We start from the raw sequence: 22,015 nt of genomic DNA on the forward strand, positions 1-22,015 counted from the left end.
ATCACATTTCCTATCATACCATCAAATATTTAGGCAGTATTTTATACAAATTTCCAATTTGTACTTTGATCTTGAAATAAAGCTTTACTTTCTGAAATCTGAGGATTTATACATAGACACATATTCATTCAACAAGTATTGAGTGCCTGATATTTATGAGGCCCTGATGCTGAGTCCTGTGTGGAAGATGAAGGTTAACTTATCTCATACTGTTTTCCCATACCTCTCTTTCCCCTGTTCTCATCCAGCTTTCTTTTTATATTCCTTTACTCAGTGCTATCCATTATTCCTTGGAATGGGCTCTTCCTCCCCCGGCAGACTTTTTATCCATCTTTTGAAAACCTTCCCTTCCTTCAAGAATGTGCCTCCATGAAGCCTTCCCTAACCATTCCTTGAAAGTAATCTCTCCCTCCTCAGATTTCTTGTATCCCTTTGGTTAAACCTACCAAGATTCATCTCACCCATATTATAGGTATTGGTGTGTTTGTACTTTTTCCCATTATATTTTACATCTTTGAGAGCAAAGTCTGTTTCATAACTGTCTTTCTAGCCCCTATACCAACCACAGGGCTTCCCACACAATGCACACTTCTGACTTTTACTCACAGAACCAAAAGTTTTATACTTGGAAGGGATGCAGCACATAGTGTGGCATAAATGAAAACAACTTTTTAATATGGGTTTTTATAAATGCATGTTTTTATTGTTAGAAAATCCAATTGCCCGTTCCCCAAAGTCATATAATTTTAAAGTTGGAAAGGACCTTAGCAGCCCTCTAGTCCAACTCATACCTGAGATAGAATCCCCTTCACATCATATCCAATAAATTGTCTCCCAGCCTCCACTTCAGGACCTGGTGGAGGGGACACTCGCCACCTCCCAAGGCAGGCCATCTCACTTCGGGAAGGTTGCAGTGGTTAAGAGGGCTCTTCTCAACTCAAGCCCAAATTTGCGTGTTTGCCTTTTGGGGCCAACTAGAATAAGGTTGATCATTTGTCTTCCATTTAAAAAGATAGCCTTTTAAATACCTGATGAAAGTTACCTATATCTTCCCTAAATCTCTAAGTATCTCTAGTTCTTTCTTTCCACTTTCTTTCTCTCTTCATTTCACATGAATTTAGGGCTCTGCAGCATCTTAGCTGATGTGCTCTAAGCCCTTTCCAGTTTATCGATATCCTTCTTGCCTGAGTGAAACACAATATTCCACATGTAGGCTGATAAGAAGAGAATGCAATTAAACTGTCACCTCTCTGTTGTTGTTGTTGTTGTTGTTTCCGTTATGTCTGACTCTTTGTGATCCCATTTGGGGTTTTCTTGGCAGAGATACTGATGTGGTTTGCCATTTCCTTCTCCAGCTTATTTTACAGATGAGGAAACTGAGGCAAACAGGATTAAGTGACTTGCTCTGGGATCACACAGCTAGTAAGTGCCTGAGGCCAGATTTGAACTCAGGAAGATGAGTCTTCCTGACTCCAGGCCCAGTACTCTATCCATTGTGCCACCTAGTTGTCCATCACCTCTCTAGAATTGGATAATATACTTCTCTTAATGCATCCTGAGATTGCATTAGCTTTTTTGGTTGCTGTATCACACTGTTGATTTATATTGAGTGCATATTCTACTAAAAGCCCTAGATCCTTTTCAGATACTATTCAACAGAATCTCTTTGTGAAGTTGACTTTTTAAAGATATTACAATTATCCAACAACAGAAATTTCTTAGGCCCCCAGGGCACTGGGGATAAAAAAACAAAAGCCGAGGAGGACAGTCCCTGACTTCAAGGAACTTTCATTCTTCACAAAACACAGTAAATACAAGGTATAATGCAAAGTAATTGAAATAAGGGAGAGTATTATTAGCTGGGAAGGGGGGAGGCTTCCTAGAGGAGGTGGCTCTACAGCTAGGTCTAGAAGAAACCAAGTGATTCCAAGACACAAAGGGATATTCCAGGCATTGGCACATGTTCTGCAGTGTTTCAAGGCACAACAGAGACAGCAGGAGCTGAATTGTCAAATAGGAAGAACACCCAGAAAGCCCATTTGGAATAGACAGTACATGAAAGGGAGTAATAGAAAATCAGACTGCAAAGATAGGTGTGAGGCACATTGTGCAAAGCTTTAAATGCCTGGCTGAGGAGTTTGCATTGTATCCTAAAGGCATTAGCAAGCACTTAAAGATTTTTGACTAGGGTAATGAAAAAGTCAGATCTGTGTTTTGTAGGTATCAGTTTGATAACTTAATGAAATTGGAGAAGAGAGAGACTATAAGTAGGGAGACCAATTAGGAGGTTATTGATATAGTCTAGGCAAGAGGTAATGAAGGCCTGCAAGAGGGCAGAAGCTGTGTGACTGAAGACAGGGGAGTGGAGGTAGAATCAGCAAGGCAGAGCAAGTGAGGGAGAGAGGGGAATGAGTTGAGCATGCCTCCAGCGTTGTAAACTTAGGTGACTGGAAGGATAGTGGTATCCACAACAGAGATGGGGAAGTGTGGAGGAGGAGGAGATTTGGGAGCAATATAGTCAATTCTGTTTTATATGAATTGAGTTTTGAGATGCTGATGGGGCATTTAGTTGGAAGTGTTCAGCAGTCAGTCAACAAGTATTAAGTACCTACTATGTGCCAGGCATTGTAGTCAGCACTGGAGATACAAGTACAAAGAATGGAAACTCTGTTCATGATGAATTTACATTGCAACAGGGTAGACATAACAAATACATGTGTAACAACATACTTCATACATATAAAGTGAATAAGGACAAATAAATGAAAAGTCATTATATACAAAGTAGTTTGGGAGGGAGAATTCGGGGAGATCAAGAAAACCTTCATGCAGAAGATGGTCCTTCTGCTTTAAGACACAGGTCTTAAAGGAAGATGAAATGACATGAAAAGAAGGGGGCAAGGCCTTCCAGGCTTAGGGGATGGCCAACACACCAGCACAGAAATGAGCAGTGGAGTGTGAGGGAGAGAAAAGGAGCTGGTGTGGCTGACTCACAGAGACAGCCAGGTCCAGTTAGGCTGGAAAGACAGGTGGGACCATGTCTAGGGGCTTTAAGAGCTGAACAGAGGAATTCTAGTTAATCCTAGAGATAATAGGGAAGCTGCTAGAATTAATGGAGCAGTGGAGTCACATGGTCAGGCTTGCATTTAAGGAAGATCACTTTGGCAGCAGTTGCAGGATGGACTGGACTGGCAGGGAGACCAATTAGGGACTGCACAATAATCTAGATGAGAGGAGGACCTGAACTAAGAGAGTAATGCACTAAGGTATGAGTGGAAAGAAGGGACCATGGAATCATAGATCATGATGGGCATGAATCATGGGTTTAGAGCTAGAAAGAGCCTTGGAGACCATCAGGTCCAACCCCCTCATTTGAAAGATGGGGAAACTGAGGCTAAGAGAGGTAAAGTCACTTACTCAGAGTCACCCACCTCATATCTTCCAGACTCTAAACCTAGTGCTCTCTTTGCAGCATAAGGTAGCAACAGTTACGTAAGCAGAACTGGAGTTGATTTGAGAGATTAGAACTTGACATATGGATTTAGGAGTCATTGAGTTGAACCTATGGAAACTGATGGGACCATTAAGGGAGAAAGTGATGGTGCTCTAACCTGTGAAGATCTTCTCAAATCTTGACTCTGTCTTGTCATCTAGTGTGTTAGTTATCCTTGCCAGCTTTGTGTCCTCTGCAAATATGATCAATGTACTGTCTGAGCCTTAATCCAAGTCGTAGAAAGAAAAGAAGAGGACCCAGGGCAGAGACTTGGAGAAGGCCCGCATTTGGTGATAACTCGACTAACTTTCATCTTCCCTATTTATCCTGAATATAGCTTGCTTTGTATGTATTTGTTTGCATATAATTTTCCCTCTCCCCACATTGGAATGTAAGCTCTTTGAGGGCAGGGTCTTTTTACCTGACTTTTGCCTATTTTTGTATCCCCAGCCCTTAGCACAGTGTCTGACACATAGTAGCTACCTAACAAATGCTGTTGAATTGAGTTTATTAAATCAAATTTTATTCAGTTCAACTTACTCATCAAGATTTTTTTTTGGATTCTGACTTTCATTTAGTCTGTTCTCTCTCCCAGCTTTGTGTCGTGTAAAAATTTGACAAGCATACCCTTTATGACTTTATCCAGGTCACTGATTTTTTTAAAATGTTGAATATCACAAAGCCATGCACAGATCTCTGGAGGACTCCACTACAGATTTACTTCCGAGTGGATATCAAATTATTAATGACCTCTTTGGATCTAGCCATTCAAGGTCAGGGAGTTCTGAAGGGGTCTAGATTCAAGTCTTAGCTCTGCTAGCTGTGTATCCTTAACTAAGGCTTTGGTGCTCAATTTTCTCATCTGCAAGATTGATAAATTGGCCTGGATGTCTTCTAAGGCCCCTTTCAACACAGTCATCCTGTGTTCTAAGTAATAACTTGTTCTGCTTTTCGCCAAAGAGCAAAAATAATAGCAATGAATGAAAGATGAAAAGAACCAGATTTACATTCATGCTAAGGAAAAGCTTCCTACCAACTTATGTCCGAAAGTGAAATGGGAAGTGGTGAGTTCTTTCTCACTGGAGACTGAACTACATGTTGAGGATATTGTAAAAGGTATAAGTGGCCTTTAGGGTCCCTTCCTAACTGTAGCGTTCAATAGTTCTGTTACGTACAGGATAAAGTGCAGACTCCTTACCCTAGCAGAGGAAGCCTTCCACAGCCTGGCTGCAATCTTCCCTTTGAGTCTTACTTCACAGTAATTCCCTTCTACAGTCTATCCACAGCCTGACTATTAACTGTTCCTTGATCTCACCCTGCCTTTACTGGCCCCATGCACTTTCATAGATCATCCCCAGGCCTGGAATTATCTCCTTATCTCTACCCATTTAATTTTTCCTTCAGGGCCCAGTTTATGTACCATTTCCTCCATTTACCTTCCCTGCTCCCTGAACTGAAAGTGTTCTTCCTGGCCTCAGATCACTGAATCACAGAATTGGAGTTGGAAGGAAGCTCAGGAGCCACATCCCAAAAAACCCCCACTGTGATACCCCCAACACATGGTTCTCCCACCTCTGCTTACAGACTTCTAAGGAAGAGGAGCTCCCCGCCTCCAGAAGAAGCCCCTCCACTTCTAGACCCCGTGAGTTGTTAGGAAGTGTGCCCAGATGCCAAGCTGGACTTGCCTCTTTGCAGTTTGTACCCACTGCTCTTGGTTCTGTCCTCTGGGACTGACCAGAACAAATCTAATCTTCCTCCGCATGACAGGTCTCCAAATGCTTGAAGATAGCTGCCATCCTCCTGCAGTCTTCATTTTTCCAAGCTAAACATGCCCCAAATCCTTCAACTTTTCCTCAGACATCATGATTCAAGATCCTTTACCATCACGGTTGCCCTTCTGGACACCCATTAACATCTCTGTGTTCTTAAATGGTAGTGCCCAGAAATTAATACAGTGCTCTAAACAGGGTCCAACATAGACGATACACAGTACCTATTCCTAGAAGTTATTTTTTTAAAACAAGTATAAGATTTTACATTTATTTATCCCTATTGAATATCTTCTAATTAGATTCAGCATGATGTTCTAGCCTAGGGGTGGGGAACCTGCAACCTTAAGCCTTCTAGGTCCTTGGGTGCAGCTTTTTGACTGAGTACAAATTTTAAGAATAAATCCTTTTATTAAGGGGATCTGTTCTCAAAGCGCTTCACTTGAGGACCTAGAGCACCACATGTGGCCTTGAGACTCTTCATATAATTCCAAATTGTTTTCCAGAATGATTGGGCAAATTCACAGCTCCACCAACAGTGGGTTGCTGTAATTGTCCTTCTGCAACCTCTCCAACATTGACCATTCGTGTCTTTTGTAATCTTTAACAACGTACTGGGTGTGAGATGGAACCTCAGAGTTGTTGATTTACATTTCTCTTACTAATGATTTAACTCATTCTTTCATTTGGTTCTTAATAGGTTGTAATTCTTACTAGGAAATGGCATTTCCTAATGAGTTTGGCATTATGGCAGCTGGGTGATACAGTAGACTTAGAATCAGGAAGACCTGAGTTTGAATCTGATTTCAGATTATTACCTAGCTATCTGATCCTGCGCAAGTCACTTAACCTCTGTCTGCCTCAGTTCCGTCATCTGTAAAATGAGGATAATAACAGCACCTACCTTCCAGGATTGTCATAAGGACCAAATGAAATTATATTTTTAAAGTGCTTTACAAACCTTTAAGCGCTATATAAATGCTACTGTAACTTGTCATTTCTGTTGTCTGTATATCTTGAATATCAAACCTTATCAGAAATATTTTATAGGAAGATTTTTTTTCTCCATTACTTGTTTCCTTTATCCTAGATGTTTTAATTTTATGTAAAAGCTTTTCAACTTCATGTAATCAGTCATCCTTTTTATCTTTTGTAATTACCTTTATCCTTGTTAGGTTAAGAATTCACCCTCTAGGGGCAGCTAGGTGGCGCAATGGATAGAGCTCCAGCCTTTGAGTCAGGAAGACCGGAGTTCAAATCTGGCCTCAGACTCTTGACACTTACTAGCTTTGTGACCCTGGGCAAGTCACTTATCCCCATTGCCTAGCCCCCCCACAAAAAAAAATTCATCCTCTACCCATGACTATAAAAAATATATTATCTCTTTTTAAAATATTTTTACACTATAATCATGTATCCATTTTCAACTTGTTGTGGAATATTGTATAGGATGTTGATCTAACCCTCATTTCTGCCAAACTGCTTTCTAGTTTTCCCAATGGTTCTTATCAAATACAGAGTTTTTTTCATAGGTAATTTATGCTTTCAGGTTTATCAAACACTAGTTTATTGGAATACATTATTTCTGATTCTTTCTTGTCTAGTCTATTCCATTGATCTACTTTTCCTTGATCTGACCACTTCCAAATGGTTTTAACAATTGCTGCTTTAGGATATAGTTTGAGGTCTGGAAGTGCTATTCTCCCTTCATTGCTACATTTCCCCCCTATTATTTGCTTTGATATTCTGGATGTTTTGTTCCTTTAAATGAACTTTGTTCTTATTTTACCTAACTCTGTAAAGCATTCTTTTGGTATTTTGATTAGTGCATCATTAAATCTGTGAATTAACTTTAGTAGTATTGTCATATAAATTATATTGGATACTCCTGCAGCTATTTAAGTTGTTCTTTATTTCTTTGAGGAACATTTTGTAATTTTTACTACAAGTATTTTATTATAAATATCTTTTAAAATCCATACAAGTATTGAGTATGCTTTAGTTACTTTACTCCCAAATATTTTATTCATTTTGTAGTTATTTAAGCGTGTGTGTGTATATATATGTATATATATATTATATTAATTTAATTTACGTATGCACATATATTCTTGTTTAATCTTCATATTAATCATATGAGGTAAGAGCTGTATTATTCCCATTTTACAGATGAGGGAAAGCTCACATAGCTAGTAATTTCTGAGATAGGATTCGAACTCTGGTCTTCTTCACTCTATTTTAAAAATTTTATTTAGTTATTTTTATCACTTTCTTTTTAAATTTTGAGTTCCAAAATCTTTCCCTCCCTTCCATCCTCTTCCCTACCCACTGAGAAGGCAAGCAGTATAACAGTTTTACATGTGAAATCATGCAAAACATATTTCTACATTAGCCATATTTTTTTAAAAGCAAGAAAAATTAAAAAGTAAGAAAATTATACTCCAATTTACATTCAGAGTTTATCAGTTCTTTCTCTGGAGGGAGACACCTTTTTTCACCATGGGTCCTTTGGAATTGTCTTGGATCACTGTATTGATCAGAGTAGTCAAGTCTTTCACAGTTGATTATCATTACAGCCTTGCTGGTGTTATACACAATGATTTCCTGTTCTTCTCACTTCACTTCGCATCAGTTTATATGGGTCTTAATATGTTTTTCTGAAGCCACCCCCTCATCATTTCTTATGGCATGATAGTACTTCATCACAATTATATGCCACAACTTATTCAGCCCTTCTTGACTTAAGGAGCATCCCCTCCATTTCTAATTCTTTACCACCACAAAAAGAGCTGATAAAAATATTTTTGTACATATAGGTCCTTTGCCTTTTTCTTTGATCTCGTAGGATGCAAACCTAATGGTGGTATTGCTGGGTCAAAGGGTGTGCAGTTTTATAACCCTTTGGACCTAGTTCCAGTTCTTCTCCAGATCATTGGACCAGTTCACTACCCCAACGTCAGTTCACTAGCGTACCTATTTTTCCCTCATCCCCTCCAGTGTTTGTCATTTCTGATTGGTATGAGGCAGTACTTCAGCTTAACTTACATTTCCTAATCAGTAGTGATTTAGAATATTTTTCACATGATTACAGTTAGCTCTGATTTCTGCTTCTGAAAACTACTTGCTAATATCCTTTGACCATTTATCAATTGGTGAATGGCTCTTATTTTTATCAATTTGACTCAGTTCTATACCCAGTATATATTTGAGAAATGAGGTCTTTATCAGAGAAACTTGCTATAAATTTTTTTTTATATTACTTCATTGACTGCGGTACCTTTTAGCAAAATGTAGTTGCCCTGATTTTGTCCTTTTAATTTCATGTATTTTTGCTTTTGCTTTATCTGAGATCATGATTGCTACCCCTGCCTTTTTTACTTCAGCTGAAGTATATAAATAGACTCTGCTCCAGCCCTTTATTTTAACTCTGTGTATGTATCTTTCTGTCAAGTCTGTCTCTTATAAATAACATATTATTGGATTCTGGTTTCTGGTCCATTGTGCTATCTGCTTTCGTTTTATTGGGTGAGCTCATTCCATTCATATTCATAGTTATGATTATTAAGTGTATATTTCCCTTTTCTCTCTCTTGTACCTCCTCCCTTTCTCTTATCCCTTTCCCCTCCAATTTCCATATTGGGTGGGTTACATTTCTATACCCAACTGAATATGTATGTTATTGTCTCTTTGAGCCAGTTCTGATGAGAGTAAGGTTTAAGCGTTGCCTACTACCCCCTCTTCCATCTTCCCTTTCACTGTAAATGTTCTTCTTTGCATGCCTCTTTTATGTGAGAAAATTTTCCCCATTCTACTTCTCTCTTCCCCTTTCTCCCAGTGCATCCCTCTTTCTCACCCCTTCGTTTTTTGGAGAAATTATTCCAACATAATCAACTTACACCCATGCCCTCTGTTTATGTAAACTCCTTTTAACTACCCTAATAATGATAAACTTCTTAGGAGTTACATGTGTCATCTTCCCATTAGGAATGTAAACAGTTTGACTTTGAGTCCCTTATGATCACTCTTTAATATTTACCTTTTTTATACTTCTCTTGAGTCCCATTTGTATGTCAAATTTTCTATTCAGCTTTGGTCTTGTCATCAGTATTGCTTTACAGTCCTTTATTTCATTAAGTATCTACTTTTTCCCCTAAAGGATTATACTCATTTTTGCTGGGTGAGTGATCCTGGGAGAGGTGTGGCCACTGGTCTGCACTCTGGGCCCGTGGGCCCCTGCAGCTGCATGCACTAGCATTCTTTTCTGCCTTGGTACTGTGACCAGGGCTCCTGCTACCTTGTGACTGACTGCTCTCCACCCTAGAACTGTGACCCAGAACTGTGTATGGATAATAGAGTTGCCAGTCAATGCCAGTTGTACCCAGTGCCAGCAAAGGTCCCCTGTAAACTCTTTCTGAATAGTCGTCTGACCCCCTCACCATTTTTAAGCTTAGGGCTTCTGAAACTACTGCTGCTGCTGCTGCTGCTGTTGCCACCACCATGTGTGTGTCCAGACAGAACTCCATCAGATGATTCCCCTCTTCCCACACTGTTACAGACTTCTCCTGCTGAACTTTTAAGTTTTCTTCAGCCAGAAAAATACCTCACCCCAACTTTTTGTTTGCTTTTCTGTTCTAAAGTTTGATTTGAGGCATTATTTTAAAGTTGTTTGGAGGGGAATGTTGGGAAAATTCGGCTGGGTGGCTGTCTCTAGTCTGCCATCTTGGCTTTGCCCATTTTGGAGTTATTTTGAATGAGGTTCCCCTTTTTATTATTGTCTGCTGGATTTTGTTATCTTATTGAAAAGCTATTGATTTCATTAATTAGAGCCAAGTTGTAGAAAGCCTTGATTGTCAGGCAAAGGAGTTTGGACTACATCCAGTAGGCAATTGTGAAAGATTTTTGAGCGGATATATAAAGCATTTAAGTACTTACTATGTACTAGACACTATGCTAAGTGCAAGTAATAAAAGCAATAAAAATGCAAGTAAGCAAGACAGTCCTTGCCTTCATAGAGCATACATTCTAATGGAGGAAGACAGTATATTAAAGGGAGCTAGAAAGGTTGGAGGGAGAGGGCGTACAGTGTGAAGACATCCAGGAAGTGGCATGGAAGCCTGGTAAGGTCAAAGCTTACCTGTCAGAGCCCAAGGTGGTTCCAGGGGAGGAATCCAAGTTTCATTCAGGGAGGATGGCCAGATCCCTAGTTGTTAATGGCATGATGATTTAAATGAAAACTTCTAGGGAATCAGCAGAGAAACTGAGAGCTGGTATGGATGTGGCCAAGAAGATGGAGCAGGAAAATGACATGATCACAATTATGTTGGAAGTTATTGGAAGATCAGTCTGTCAGTGTGTGCACTGTGGATTGGGGGGGGGGAAGAGATCTCTGTGTACACAGAGTATGAGGGGAAGAGCCATGGGGATAAGGCTGTAAAAATAAGTTGACTCCAGATTGCAGAAGGCCTTAAATGCCAAGCTAAGCACTTTATCCCGAAGAAGGCAGAGAGATACTAAAAGAGTTTTGAGCAGTGGATTTGACTGAATTTGATTTTGCTTTTCCTTTTCTTCATAGGGTATATCCATGGCTTAGAGGACTGGGTTATACATCCTTAGGCATATTTTTAATGGGATTTTTCCTTTGGAATGTAGACAACATCTTTTGTGAGTCACTGAGGTAAGAAAAAACAATTACATTTTTTTCCAGAAGCATGGCAAATATAAAATGATGTGTAATTTTAAATATTACATGTATGTATCCTCTGCCTCACAGAGCTGATTTGATAAAAGTGCTTTGGAAGCCTCAGAGCACTAAAGAAACCTGATTGTCATGCAGTGTATACATTTTTGACCTACCTATTTGTCACATTTTGAATATAATTTAAAAGTTTTACTCTAAATCTACTGGAAAAATATGGTAGCAGACCAAAGCACTATTTTAATAATAGAAGAACAGAGGGACAATTCTGATTTCAATGTCGGCTAAAGTTTGGGGGTGATCACAACCAGCTGGAGGTATCAGTGCTGTAAATATTAGTGCTTCCCGTTGTGCACAGGAGGAGTCTGGGGCCCTAGAAAGTGACCTGCCTGGCATCACAGAGTTGGAATGTGCTGGAGATAAAATGCAAACTCAGGCTTCCAGTTTCTAGTCAATATTATATGTAGTTTGGTCATAAAATTAAGATCCCAGCTGAAGAATACAAAGGTAGCTGAGGGAATATGAAGCCTTACTCCCATGAATTCATAATATCCTGCCTCATTTTACTTTAGTTGTGTTACCTATTGAATAAGACCAACAGTGCATTTCTCAACCAGGAGATGGTTTTAAATGGGGCATGAACAAAGAATGTGTCAAAAGTCCTGAATATTTATTCAAGAATTTATTTATTCTGAATAATTATATTCTTTGCTATGCATGAAAAACACATGCTTGGTAGTCCCCAGGACTGTATCAGCAGGTGCTATAATTGCATATTTTTGTGGTTATAATTGGTTTGTTCTATTTTTCCTCCTCACAGGAGCTTTCGAACAAAGGTTCCACCTTTTGTGGGTGTTTTTACACAGTTACATGCTTGGTGGCACATTCTTACTGGCCTTGGCTCTTATCTTCACATCCTTTTCAGGTATGAAATAGAAATTTGTGGGAGGAGGAAAGAGGGGAAACCATAGCCAATGTAGTAAAGTTGGATGTGGGTGTGGGTGTATTTCCTCTATGTTATACTACAAACCCCTTGAGAGCCAGGATATATGGAACAGAGCTTTGGATCCTCAAGCCAAGTGCAACACATGGAAGTAGATGCATAGTATGGATTGATTGATTTGGATTACCTGGTCAGGGCTGGCCATTCAGCTTTCCTTTAATATCCTCATGTGAATTAGAGAATCTGATTATTCCTAGCATAAATGAGGACCTAAGAAGCGGGGAAAAGATTAGCAGTTGCTGAATGTAGGCTGGCTTAAAAATCTGAACCTAGATGGGATGGCAGACCTAGCTGGGGCACTCTGACTATGATATGAACCAAACCAAGTATTTGGGAGGGAATTGAACTGATCAGGAGAAGAGAAAATGAAAGCACTGAAAGGGAGAAGGGAAAGGTAGTAAGTACTTCATCTGCTCCACAGTTTTCCTTAAAACCAGCTCTGGGCAAAGAAGCAAACTTAAAAGGTCTTACTTAGCATCTTATTGATTCAGTAGCTCTATCCTCTTATCCTTCCCCCCAAACCCTTACTCTCGCAGACTTCCTTTCTGCTGGAGAGGATGCCACCATCCTTCCAGGCTCACAACTCATTTGCTGAAACTGAAGTCTGGCCAGCTCACCCCACACCCTACTCAGTAAACTCCAGTGGTTCCCTGTTACCTCTAGGATAGATCCTTTTGTTTGAAATTTAAAGCCTTTCACGACCTTGTCCCTTAGAGCCCAGTTTCTAGCCTTCTTACATTCTGCCTCCCTCTACATCTTCTGCTGTCCACCCAAACTAGTCTGCTTGCTGCTTCTCACGCTCCATCTCCCATCTGCATACCTTTGTACTGGGTGTCTTCCACGCCTGAAAGGCTCTCCCTTCTCGCCTCTGTCTCTTGGAATCCCAGGCTTCCTTGAAGACTCAGCTTCAATGATACCTTTTGCAGGAAGGCCTTTCCAGACTTCCCATCTGCTACAGCCTTCCCCTCCAAGGCTGACTTTCATCTCTTCTGTATGTATCTTGTACGTACCTAGTTATTTAAATATTGTCTCCCCTAATCAGAATGCAAACTCCCTGAGGATAAGGACAGTTTTAGCCTTTCTTTTTATCCCAAGGACTTAGCACTGAGCCTGTTTAGAACAGGGTAGCAAGACTTATATTGTTTGCCTCATGGAATTTCTACAAAAAGCTTTATAAAACACTATACAAATATGAACTATTTTATTAATAAATTAATTATTCTGTTAATGTAAATAATTTATTTTGGGGGATAAGTTTTTAGCTATTTCAAAAGTTCTAATTAATCTTAAAATCTTTATTTTTAAAACATTCTCACTCTTATTTTTACTTTACTCCTATTTAGAAGATTTTTGTTTTTTTAGACAACTTTCCTTTGGATCCTTAGGAAAAATAGCCTCAATAGCCCCAGTGTGCTTGATGGAACAGGGTGTTCTGGTAAACATCTCCTTAGTAGGAAACAGATAGTTTCTTTCAGTCTCCTGGTTTGAGCAGCCCATGTCTCAATAACAAGGTTTTCCTGCCTGCCGAAAGTCAATTAGTGCTGACACATACTCCACAGATGAGGCCCAGCTTCCCAGGAGAACGTAATAGAGGAAACATTTGAAATCAGTTTATATAAGAGCTGGTGCATCTCAGAATACTCTTGGTGGCCACAGATACCTTTTCTGCCTTAGGGACTTTCTAGTTAAAATGGTAGCAGCTTCACATGGAGTATCCCATCCAGGTCTTTCTTCTTTGGCTCTGTAAGCCCCAGACCTAGAGGACTTTCTCTTACCCTCTCTTTCTTACTTCAGTTCCCCCATCCTGTATGTCTACATGACCCAGCTATGTCCATCCCCTTTGAAATGGGATTCAAAATTGAAAAGTAAAATATGGATATTTGCATTCCTAACCCTTCTTGTACTTTCTCCTCTTCTGTCATTGTAATTTCTTATTGATATTTTCTGGTTTTACATCCCAATCATTTCAAGATATGCCTTTCCTCATGCTTCCAGTGAGCCACCTCTTGTAGCAAAGAAAAAAATTAAGCAAGAATAGCCAACAGATCTGACAGTTGTGGCAGCATATGCAGCATTCCTCACCTGTAGCCCCTTGCTTCCCCATTCCTTGGTTAATATTAGCCACCTTCTGACTCATTTTCAAAAACTGACCATAGCCAATGACATCTGCAAACACTAGATCAGGATTTCCAAGTGCACATGGGAAGTCTCCAAGCTGGCTACCCTAACCCCTCCTTGTCTACCAAGATAACCTCTCCATGCTTGCTTTACCATGGACATGTCATTTTACTTTTTCTATCCTCTATTTCCTTCTCCATAAAATGACAGGGCTTGGTTTTAGGAACACTAAGATCCTTTCCAGTTCTCGAATTCTATAGCCTAAGGCTGCTTTCAGCTCTGATAGTCTGTGTTGTAACACCTCCTCCAGCTCTCCTATCCTCTTTTCCCAGGGAAGGAGAGAGAAGCCTTCCCCTTCCTTGTGTGGTCAGCACCATTACCTCCTCAGAAACTTCAGTGGGAGCACTCCTTCCCCTTCTAGCCCACGTTGCATACTGACTGCACTCAATACACAGGAATACTGATAACATAAGTCTGATTGGTATGGGTCATGACTCAGAAGCAGCCTTGCACAATGGAAAGAATTTTATTGTGGTTCAGTCTCATCCAATTCTTGTGACTCCATTTGGGGTTGTCTTGGCAAAAATACTGAAGTGTTTTGGCTTTTCCTTTTGCAGCTCATTTTGCAGATGAGGAAACTGAGGCAAACAGGGTAAAGTGATTTGCCCAGGGTAACACAGCTGGTAAATGTCTGAGGCCAGATTTGAACTCAGGAACATAAGTCTTTCTGACTCCAGGCCCAGCGCTCTATCCACTGTACCACCTAGCACCCCCGTAGAAAGACAAGCATCCTGATTCTGCTACTTACTGGGAAAGTTTTTTCCCCCCAGGGCCTTGGTATCATCATTTGTAAAAGAAGGTGGTTGAGCAAAATATCTTAACATCACTTCTGTCTCTTAATCTATAATCCTATGATCCCTCAAACTATGATATGTTGTGAGTCTGTGATTCTTGACTTTAGAGTCAGGACACCTGGGTACTCTGACTCTGCTGTGTCTTAAGTTGTTTTGTCTTAAGCCAGGCCCCAAAGCTAGTGTTTATATTCCCTTCTAGAGAGGGAACAGAAAGGGCTGAGTGTTTATCTCACTTCCATGACGCTTGAATGTTCATAGTCTCATTCAGAGGACACAGCAAGAACATGGACAGGAAGACAAAGGAGATGTTAGGTTGCCCTGATTCTGGTAACATTTTTATGGTGGACTTTATTCAGTTTCAGTTAAGGAAGCACACATTAAGCACCTAATGGGTTCAAAGCACTGCTCTTGATGATGAGGGAATCCACAAAGGGTTTTGATACCAATCCTGAAGATTGAAGTTCCCCAACATATGTTTTGTGCGTCAGAGAGGTACAGAGGGCTCTGCTGCATGAAGTCCAATTTCTGTATGTTTCCAAGGTGGGAAATGCACTCTTCTTCCTCGGCTCTTTCTCAGAGATGGCACTGGAGGCATCAGTGACAGCTAATGACAACTAGACTCTCTTTGAGGATAATTGGAGGCCCTCGTTGGGGGCACAGACTAGATTATTCAGTCTCAGGGCACTTAACTTGATAGCTTGCCGTGACAGTTTCTTGAAAACAACCCTAAAGAGTAGAGCTCGACAATTTTTTAACAACTATACTTTAAATTCATAGGAAAAACACTCTCAGTGATTCCATTGTTGTAACCCTATACTTAGTGTTCTGGTAAACTTCTCCTAGGTAAACTTCTACCTAGGCAGCAAGATTTAAGTCCACTACTTTGAGCAGCCCACAAACATAGCTTGAAACCAAGGTTTTCTTGCAAAAATTAATTATTGTCAGTAACATGGGGGCCAACTTTCAAAGTAGCATAATGGGGTGTGAGAGAACATGGGGAGAAGAGCTTGAAGTCATTCCCAGAAAGATCTGGATTTATTGTCCTCTTTTATAGATGAGGAGACAGAGTGGTAAAGTGCTTTGCCCATAATAACACAGCTTTGTGTCTGTACTTGGACTAGAACCGGGGGCTTCTAACTCCAATTCCAGCACTCTCATGACCTTCTTCATCTTTTCCAGCAAACCTCGCATAGCAACTTGTTCCTTTAAATTCACTTTAATTCATCCAGTATCTACTAAGGGCTTACAACCTTCTGGGCACTGGTGATACAAACTCAAACATCCCTGTGCTCTAGGTGATTCTGTTCTTCTGGAGAAAACACCCTGCAGGATGGACACAGAGAAATCAACACCAAAACGTATACAGTTATATCTGTGGAAGAGAATACCATCAACTGAGAGATCAGGAAAAACCTTGTGAAGGAAATAACACATGCCTTGAGCTGAACTAGAGAATCCAAGAGAGAAAAGTGAGAAAGGAGAGTGTTCTCAGCATGAAGGGCAGCCTGGCCAGAGGCCTGAAGACAGAGGTGGAATGTCCTGTATGCAGAACAGCATAGTTGTGCCCAATTGTATTGAAACAGAGAGTGCATAAGGGAGAGAAATGTCAAGTCATTCTAGAAAGATAAATTGGGGCCAGATTGTGAAGGTATTTGAGTCAGTCAATTGACAAGTATTTATTAAGCACTGTGTACTTTGTGCCAGGCCCTGTGCTTATCACTGGGGTTATGAAGACTCCCCAGGGCAGTGAATAAAATCACACCTAGTTATGCAGGGCTTTAAATGACAGAATTTGTATTTTAACTTAGAAGCTAAAGCAAATCACTGGAGCTTTTTGAGCACATAGGAGTGAAATATTGGTGCTTTAGGAATAGCTGATTTTGTACCTTTGTAATGTGATCAAGTCACTTCACCCTGTTTGCCTCAGTTTCCTCATCTGGAGAAGGAAATGGCAAACAGCTCCAGTCTCTTTGCCAAGAAAACCCCAAATGGGGTCATGAAGAGTCAGACACGACTGAAAATGACTGAACAACAACAAAATATAATCATGTAATACTGTGTTTCTCCTTCCCTGCATTGATTTCTGTCAAGAGCACCATCATCCATCTTTCTGGGTACCCAGACTTACAGCTTGAGAATGATTCTTATTTTCTTACACTCCCACACTCCATAACCATCTCACACTTCTCTCCATTCGCGCCATCACCGCCCTTATTCTGGTTCAGGGCACTTCCCACCTAGACAATTACAGCAGCTTTCTAATTAGTTTCCCTGCCTCAAGTTTCTCCTCTGTCTGGCCCATCCTCCACACACCTGCCAAACTGATCTTCCTCCCCTATTCAGTAAGCTCCCCTATGACCTCTAGGATCAAATACAAATCCCTTTTTAATTTTGTCTTTGACAGCCTGTCTAAAGTCTGCCTTTCTGGGCTTGTGACACATTGCTTCACGTAATGCACTCTGTGGTCCAGTCAAACTGGCTTTCGTACTGTTATTCTTCATGCACAAAATAAAATCTCTCCTCTCCATGCCTTTGCATGAGCTATCCCCTGTACCTCAAATATATTCTTCCTCACCTTTGCCTCATAGAATCCCTGGCTACCTTCAAAGTTCAGCACAAATGCTACTTCCTCCGTGAGGCTTTTCCTGATACTCACTCCCTAACGCCTCCCCTCAGAAATCACCTCGAGTCTATTTAGCATATACTTATATGTCTGAAAAATAGATATCAATTCACTATAAGGAAAAACTTCCTAACAATTAGAATTGTCTGAAAATGGAAAGGGTTGTGCCACATGAGACCGCAAGTTTCTCATCTCTGGAGTTTTTCAGAGACCAAATGATTATTTGGTAGGACTGTTGTAGAGGGCCCCACTCAGCTGTGGATTGGATTAGGTCATAAGAGGGAAAGGGGTTTGCCTGAAATCATGCAGGAAGTAAGTAGCAGCACCAGCCTCTTCCAAATTGTGATTTTCTGTAATTCTGACTCTGAAATGCCCTTTTCTTTCCCTTTCAGTTTATACACAAGGACACTTTATCTGCGGTATAGACCAAAGGTGAAGGTAAGTCCTAGTCAGTGTGCATTTGAATACAAGAATTCCCTGTAGCTTAGTCTACACTAAGTGTAAGAGCTTTGTATCTATCTACAATGGCTGGAGACAGCGGCACCCCAATTTGGCCACTCTCAGACAGACCATTGCTATTAACCACAGCTTGGTTCTTAAGATTCAGCCAAGATCCCCTGATGCTGTAGACTAGGTAGGATGTTCTAACTCACCTTTTTCTAGGACTTGTATTGAAAGACAGTTTTTCTTCTTTCTCTCTCCTTACCTGAATAGTTTCTCTTCGGGATATGGCCCGTGATCCTGGTTGAGCCACCCAAGAAACATTTATGAAAAGAGGTTCCATGAAGAAAGCACAACTGCCCACTGCTGGCTTCGTTGCCTTGGGAAGATAATCCCAAGACTCTTCAAGCTTCCATATTAAATAATGTACCAGCCCTTATGGTAAAAGGAGGCGTCTTTGACCAACACCACCAGGCCAGAAACAGAGTGAGAAGTGGGCGTACTGGGGACTTAGTGTGTCTTTCTCTCCCTTATAGTGTCTAAAAGGACCCGATGTGATGTTCATGTATGTATTGAAGTGCTGCAGAAATTGGGCTTCTTTAATGAGCTAGTCACTAGTCCTAGTCCAGTGGTCGCTGGACAGTGACCTTTTTCCCCTTTGATGTGGACTGAATCTGATAACATGTAACTTTTCTCTCTGATTTCTAAATGAATATGCAATTGAATAATGGAAATTGTTAACTGGAGTGGAGCCAGACTAAGTATTTATCCAGATGCTTAATAGTGAACATAATGCTTAGCTACATCGCCCTTCATTCAGATACTTGTTGAAGGAAACTTAGAAGGTTTGTTGCCAAGGTGAAGGGGTCCAGCTGTAGGACTGGGTTCAGCTCCATGCCTTGAACCAAGAGGTAGGACATGTTGTCTCTGCTGTCATTGGGAGCCATGCATTCTAGCTCACTCCTGCCACCACAGCCTGACATCTGTCACTTCATCCCCTACAGCCCATTGTACAGGCACTTTCCACATATTGTTGACCTATAGAGGGTCACAGATTCACAGTGTCACTACTTACATCACAACCAGGGCCCACCGTAACACTGGGGACACCCATTAATGTCATTTTGGCCAATGGCCCAAGTCACAAATTGGTCATCTGACATTCTTCTGGCTAGTACTTAACCGCAGCAATGTTAGTTACCTTCCTGTAACCCTTGGGAATGTGGTTTCACCTTATGAGGAAGCTGTGCCAAACAAAGCCCAGCACATCAGGGTTCGAGCTGGATATTCAGGCTGTGATTTCTTTTTCTTCCTCAAGCTAATTAAATGTATCCACACTGTTGCCTCCAGCTCCTCCTAGTCTTTGTAGATCCTCTTTACTTTTGCCTCCTGCTTGTGGTCTAATCAAACATGGAGCAGGTGTGCCTCTGCTCTATCTAGCTTTATTCCTGTGCTCCCATTATTTGCAGCTCCAGAAAATATCAGTGAATGACATACACTGGCTTTTAAAAGTATTTGGTAATCATAAATTCTCTAAGAGATATGAGACTCACAGTGAAATTTGCAGGGGGTGAAATCACCAGGAGCTTCTTGTGTGGAAAACACCTCCATCTGCCTGCTCCTCTTTGCATCTGAGGGAGATAGGCCCACAGCTTGAGAACAGCCTGAGGCAGCACCAGAAGTGGATTTCGCAGCGACAGGCAGCTCATTCTTCTGGGATTTGAATGGGTGACCCCCAAAGTCAGCAGAAGGCTTACCTGCCAGGACACCTTTGCCTAAAGGGGTGTTAGCAAATGAATGGTAACATGCTCGCTTCCTCAAAAGCTGGTACTCCAAGAGAGGATCTTCTGGGTCCTCTTATTCAATCTAGTGGTTAAAGACCTTGACCATTTTTACAGTATTAAATAAGTGACCTTAAGACAAAATTAAAAGAAACCTATTTCTGGTTTTGGGGAATTTATTTTAAATGTTTTACTGGATGACTTTTTGTTGCTTTTAAAGTTTTTATTTTCGCATTTTCACTCATCCCAGTGGCCCTCATTTTCTGCCCTTCAGTACATCAGTGCCGCTTTCTTTCTCTTGGTCCAGTTCATCAGCAGGTTGAGCCCTGTCTAGATTTTGTTCATTTTCCTTCCAGGAGACAAAACCTTAAACTTGAATGTGAGAGGAAGCTTTGGCTCTGGTTCTCTGTGCCTTAGAAGGCTGAAACATTGAAGAATTCCACATAACACAAGTCATTTCTCTGCCTCCTGCCTTGGGAACACTGAAAATTGCCTCTTCTATCCCATCTTCAGCTAAACAAATGGTTAGCTCTTCTGGATCTGTTCTTGAAAAGAGTTGTGGACTTAGAGTCAGAAGACCTGGGTCTGCCAGTTACTAGTCACCTTAGGCAGATCACATCCCTCCTCTGAGCCTCTCAGTATTCATATCTGTTTAATGGGAATAATGATTAACTTACCCTTGCAGGGTTATTGTGGGAAAACATTTTGTAAACAGTAGAGCACCATATAAATGTGAGCTACTTATATTATTTCTCTGCTCTGCACTCTCTTCTATACCTAACAATACGCAGTACTATATCTGTGATCAAGGGAACAGAATGAGAGCCTTCCTAAACTTGCCAGTGCCATGGTCAATAAGGATTTGAACATGTTAACTCACCTCTCTGTAGCACTTCACAACCTACCAAGGTGCCATCCTCCCAGCCTGAAATGGGTGGTTAGGACCTTGACCTCTCACCCTCTATTGAAATTTTTCTTCTCCTTCAAGGTGCAGCTCAGATGCCCCCTCCTCCATGAATCTTTCCCTGAATCCTTCAGCTTGCAGTGATCTTATCCTCCGTAGATTTTCACAGAGCCCCTTGTGTCTCCTTTGTCCCCATCATACACTACCTGGTATCATGTTTATATCATAACTGTTAGGCTCTAAGCTCCCTGAGAGCAAGAATTGTGTTGTCATCCTCATTCATATCCCTAGTGCCTAGCACAGTGCTTGACCACAGGGCATGCACCAAAATGGTTACACTAACAAGTAAGGTAAGCAGTGTAAAAGTTCCCTGTTTTACGGATAAGGAAACTGAGGATCATAGCGATGTGCCCAACGTTAGCCACTCTCGGAGGTGGCTCGAATGCCAGTTCTCCCTTAGTTCAGGTTCGACATAAGATTGGAATGAGGTCCTCAGAAGTCATTGAACATTTGACACGAGGAATGCTGCAGTTTAAGAATGCTGCAAAGGGCCAGGCTGCTTCAGCTGATGCCGGGCACTTTCTTTTTAATCAATAAAGCAAAATAGAGATATGATAAAAAGTTTTATTTCAAAGTGAAATTATAATAACATTTTTGCATCAGTTGATGTGCCTAGTCCTTCTAGTGTTAACCAAAGGTTTGCTCTGCCCTAACACAGCAAGGACATGAGACAGGGATATGGCGGCACTTCACTGGATGTGGCCGCCTCTCTTCATCAGGGCAGGATATGGTGAAGGACATGATGACTCTTGGTCTTCAGAAATCCACCATGTCTTAGGGCCCCCACTGCCCGTGACTGAGGCTGTTTATGTCTTTAGATGACCAGGCTATGGAGGGGAAGCTGAGGCAAACCGGGTCCCAGACAAAACTTTGTCTCCTTTTAGGGAAAGCTCATCCATGTTGAAGAACAGAAACCTAAGCCTAACCCATATTGAGAGGGGATGAGGGGGGAAGAGAAGGGAAGAAGGTTTGTCAAGGAAATGTCACTCCCACCTACCTCTAAATCAGAAACAGTATTCAAGCCCAGGCCCAGTGAAGGGCTTCTTATCATTAAGGAGTTGTTTATTGATAGCGTAAGTGATGCCATTTATTCATCCCAGAAATGTATATAATATGTTTATCACCCCTGGTCACACACAGTGGGACTCTGTTGTCCTTAGGGTTATTTCTATATTTTGTGTTTCTCTCTCTCTCTCTTTCTCTCTCCCTTTCCCTCTCCTTCTCCCTCCCTTTCCCTCTCTCTTCCTCTCTCTCCCTCTCTCTCCCTCCTTCCC

At 41.1% G+C, this 22,015-nt stretch overlaps 1 protein-coding gene across 3 annotated transcripts in view; it reads left to right on the forward strand.

Annotated features, from left to right (window-relative positions):
• ACER3 (alkaline ceramidase 3) overlaps positions 1–19,956 on the forward strand; it is a 206,987-nt gene extending 187,031 nt beyond the window's left edge. For all 3 annotated transcript variants that reach the window (XM_020989517.2, XM_078156929.1, XM_020989518.2), the window contains 4 exons: positions 10,835–10,936; positions 11,778–11,882; positions 17,948–17,993; positions 18,270–19,956. In XM_020989517.2, the coding sequence (XP_020845176.1) occupies positions 10,835–10,936; positions 11,778–11,882; positions 17,948–17,993; positions 18,270–18,326 (310 nt within the window). In that variant the 3' untranslated portion in view covers positions 18,327–19,956. The remainder of the gene's footprint in view (positions 1–10,834; positions 10,937–11,777; positions 11,883–17,947; positions 17,994–18,269) is intronic.
• The last annotated feature ends 2,059 nt before the right edge of the window (positions 19,957–22,015 follow it).

Source organism: Phascolarctos cinereus, unplaced genomic scaffold (assembly GCF_003287225.1).
Source record: "Phascolarctos cinereus isolate Bilbo 61053 unplaced genomic scaffold, phaCin_HiC Scaffold_726;HRSCAF=1367, whole genome shotgun sequence".
NCBI lineage: Eukaryota > Metazoa > Chordata > Mammalia > Diprotodontia > Phascolarctidae > Phascolarctos > Phascolarctos cinereus.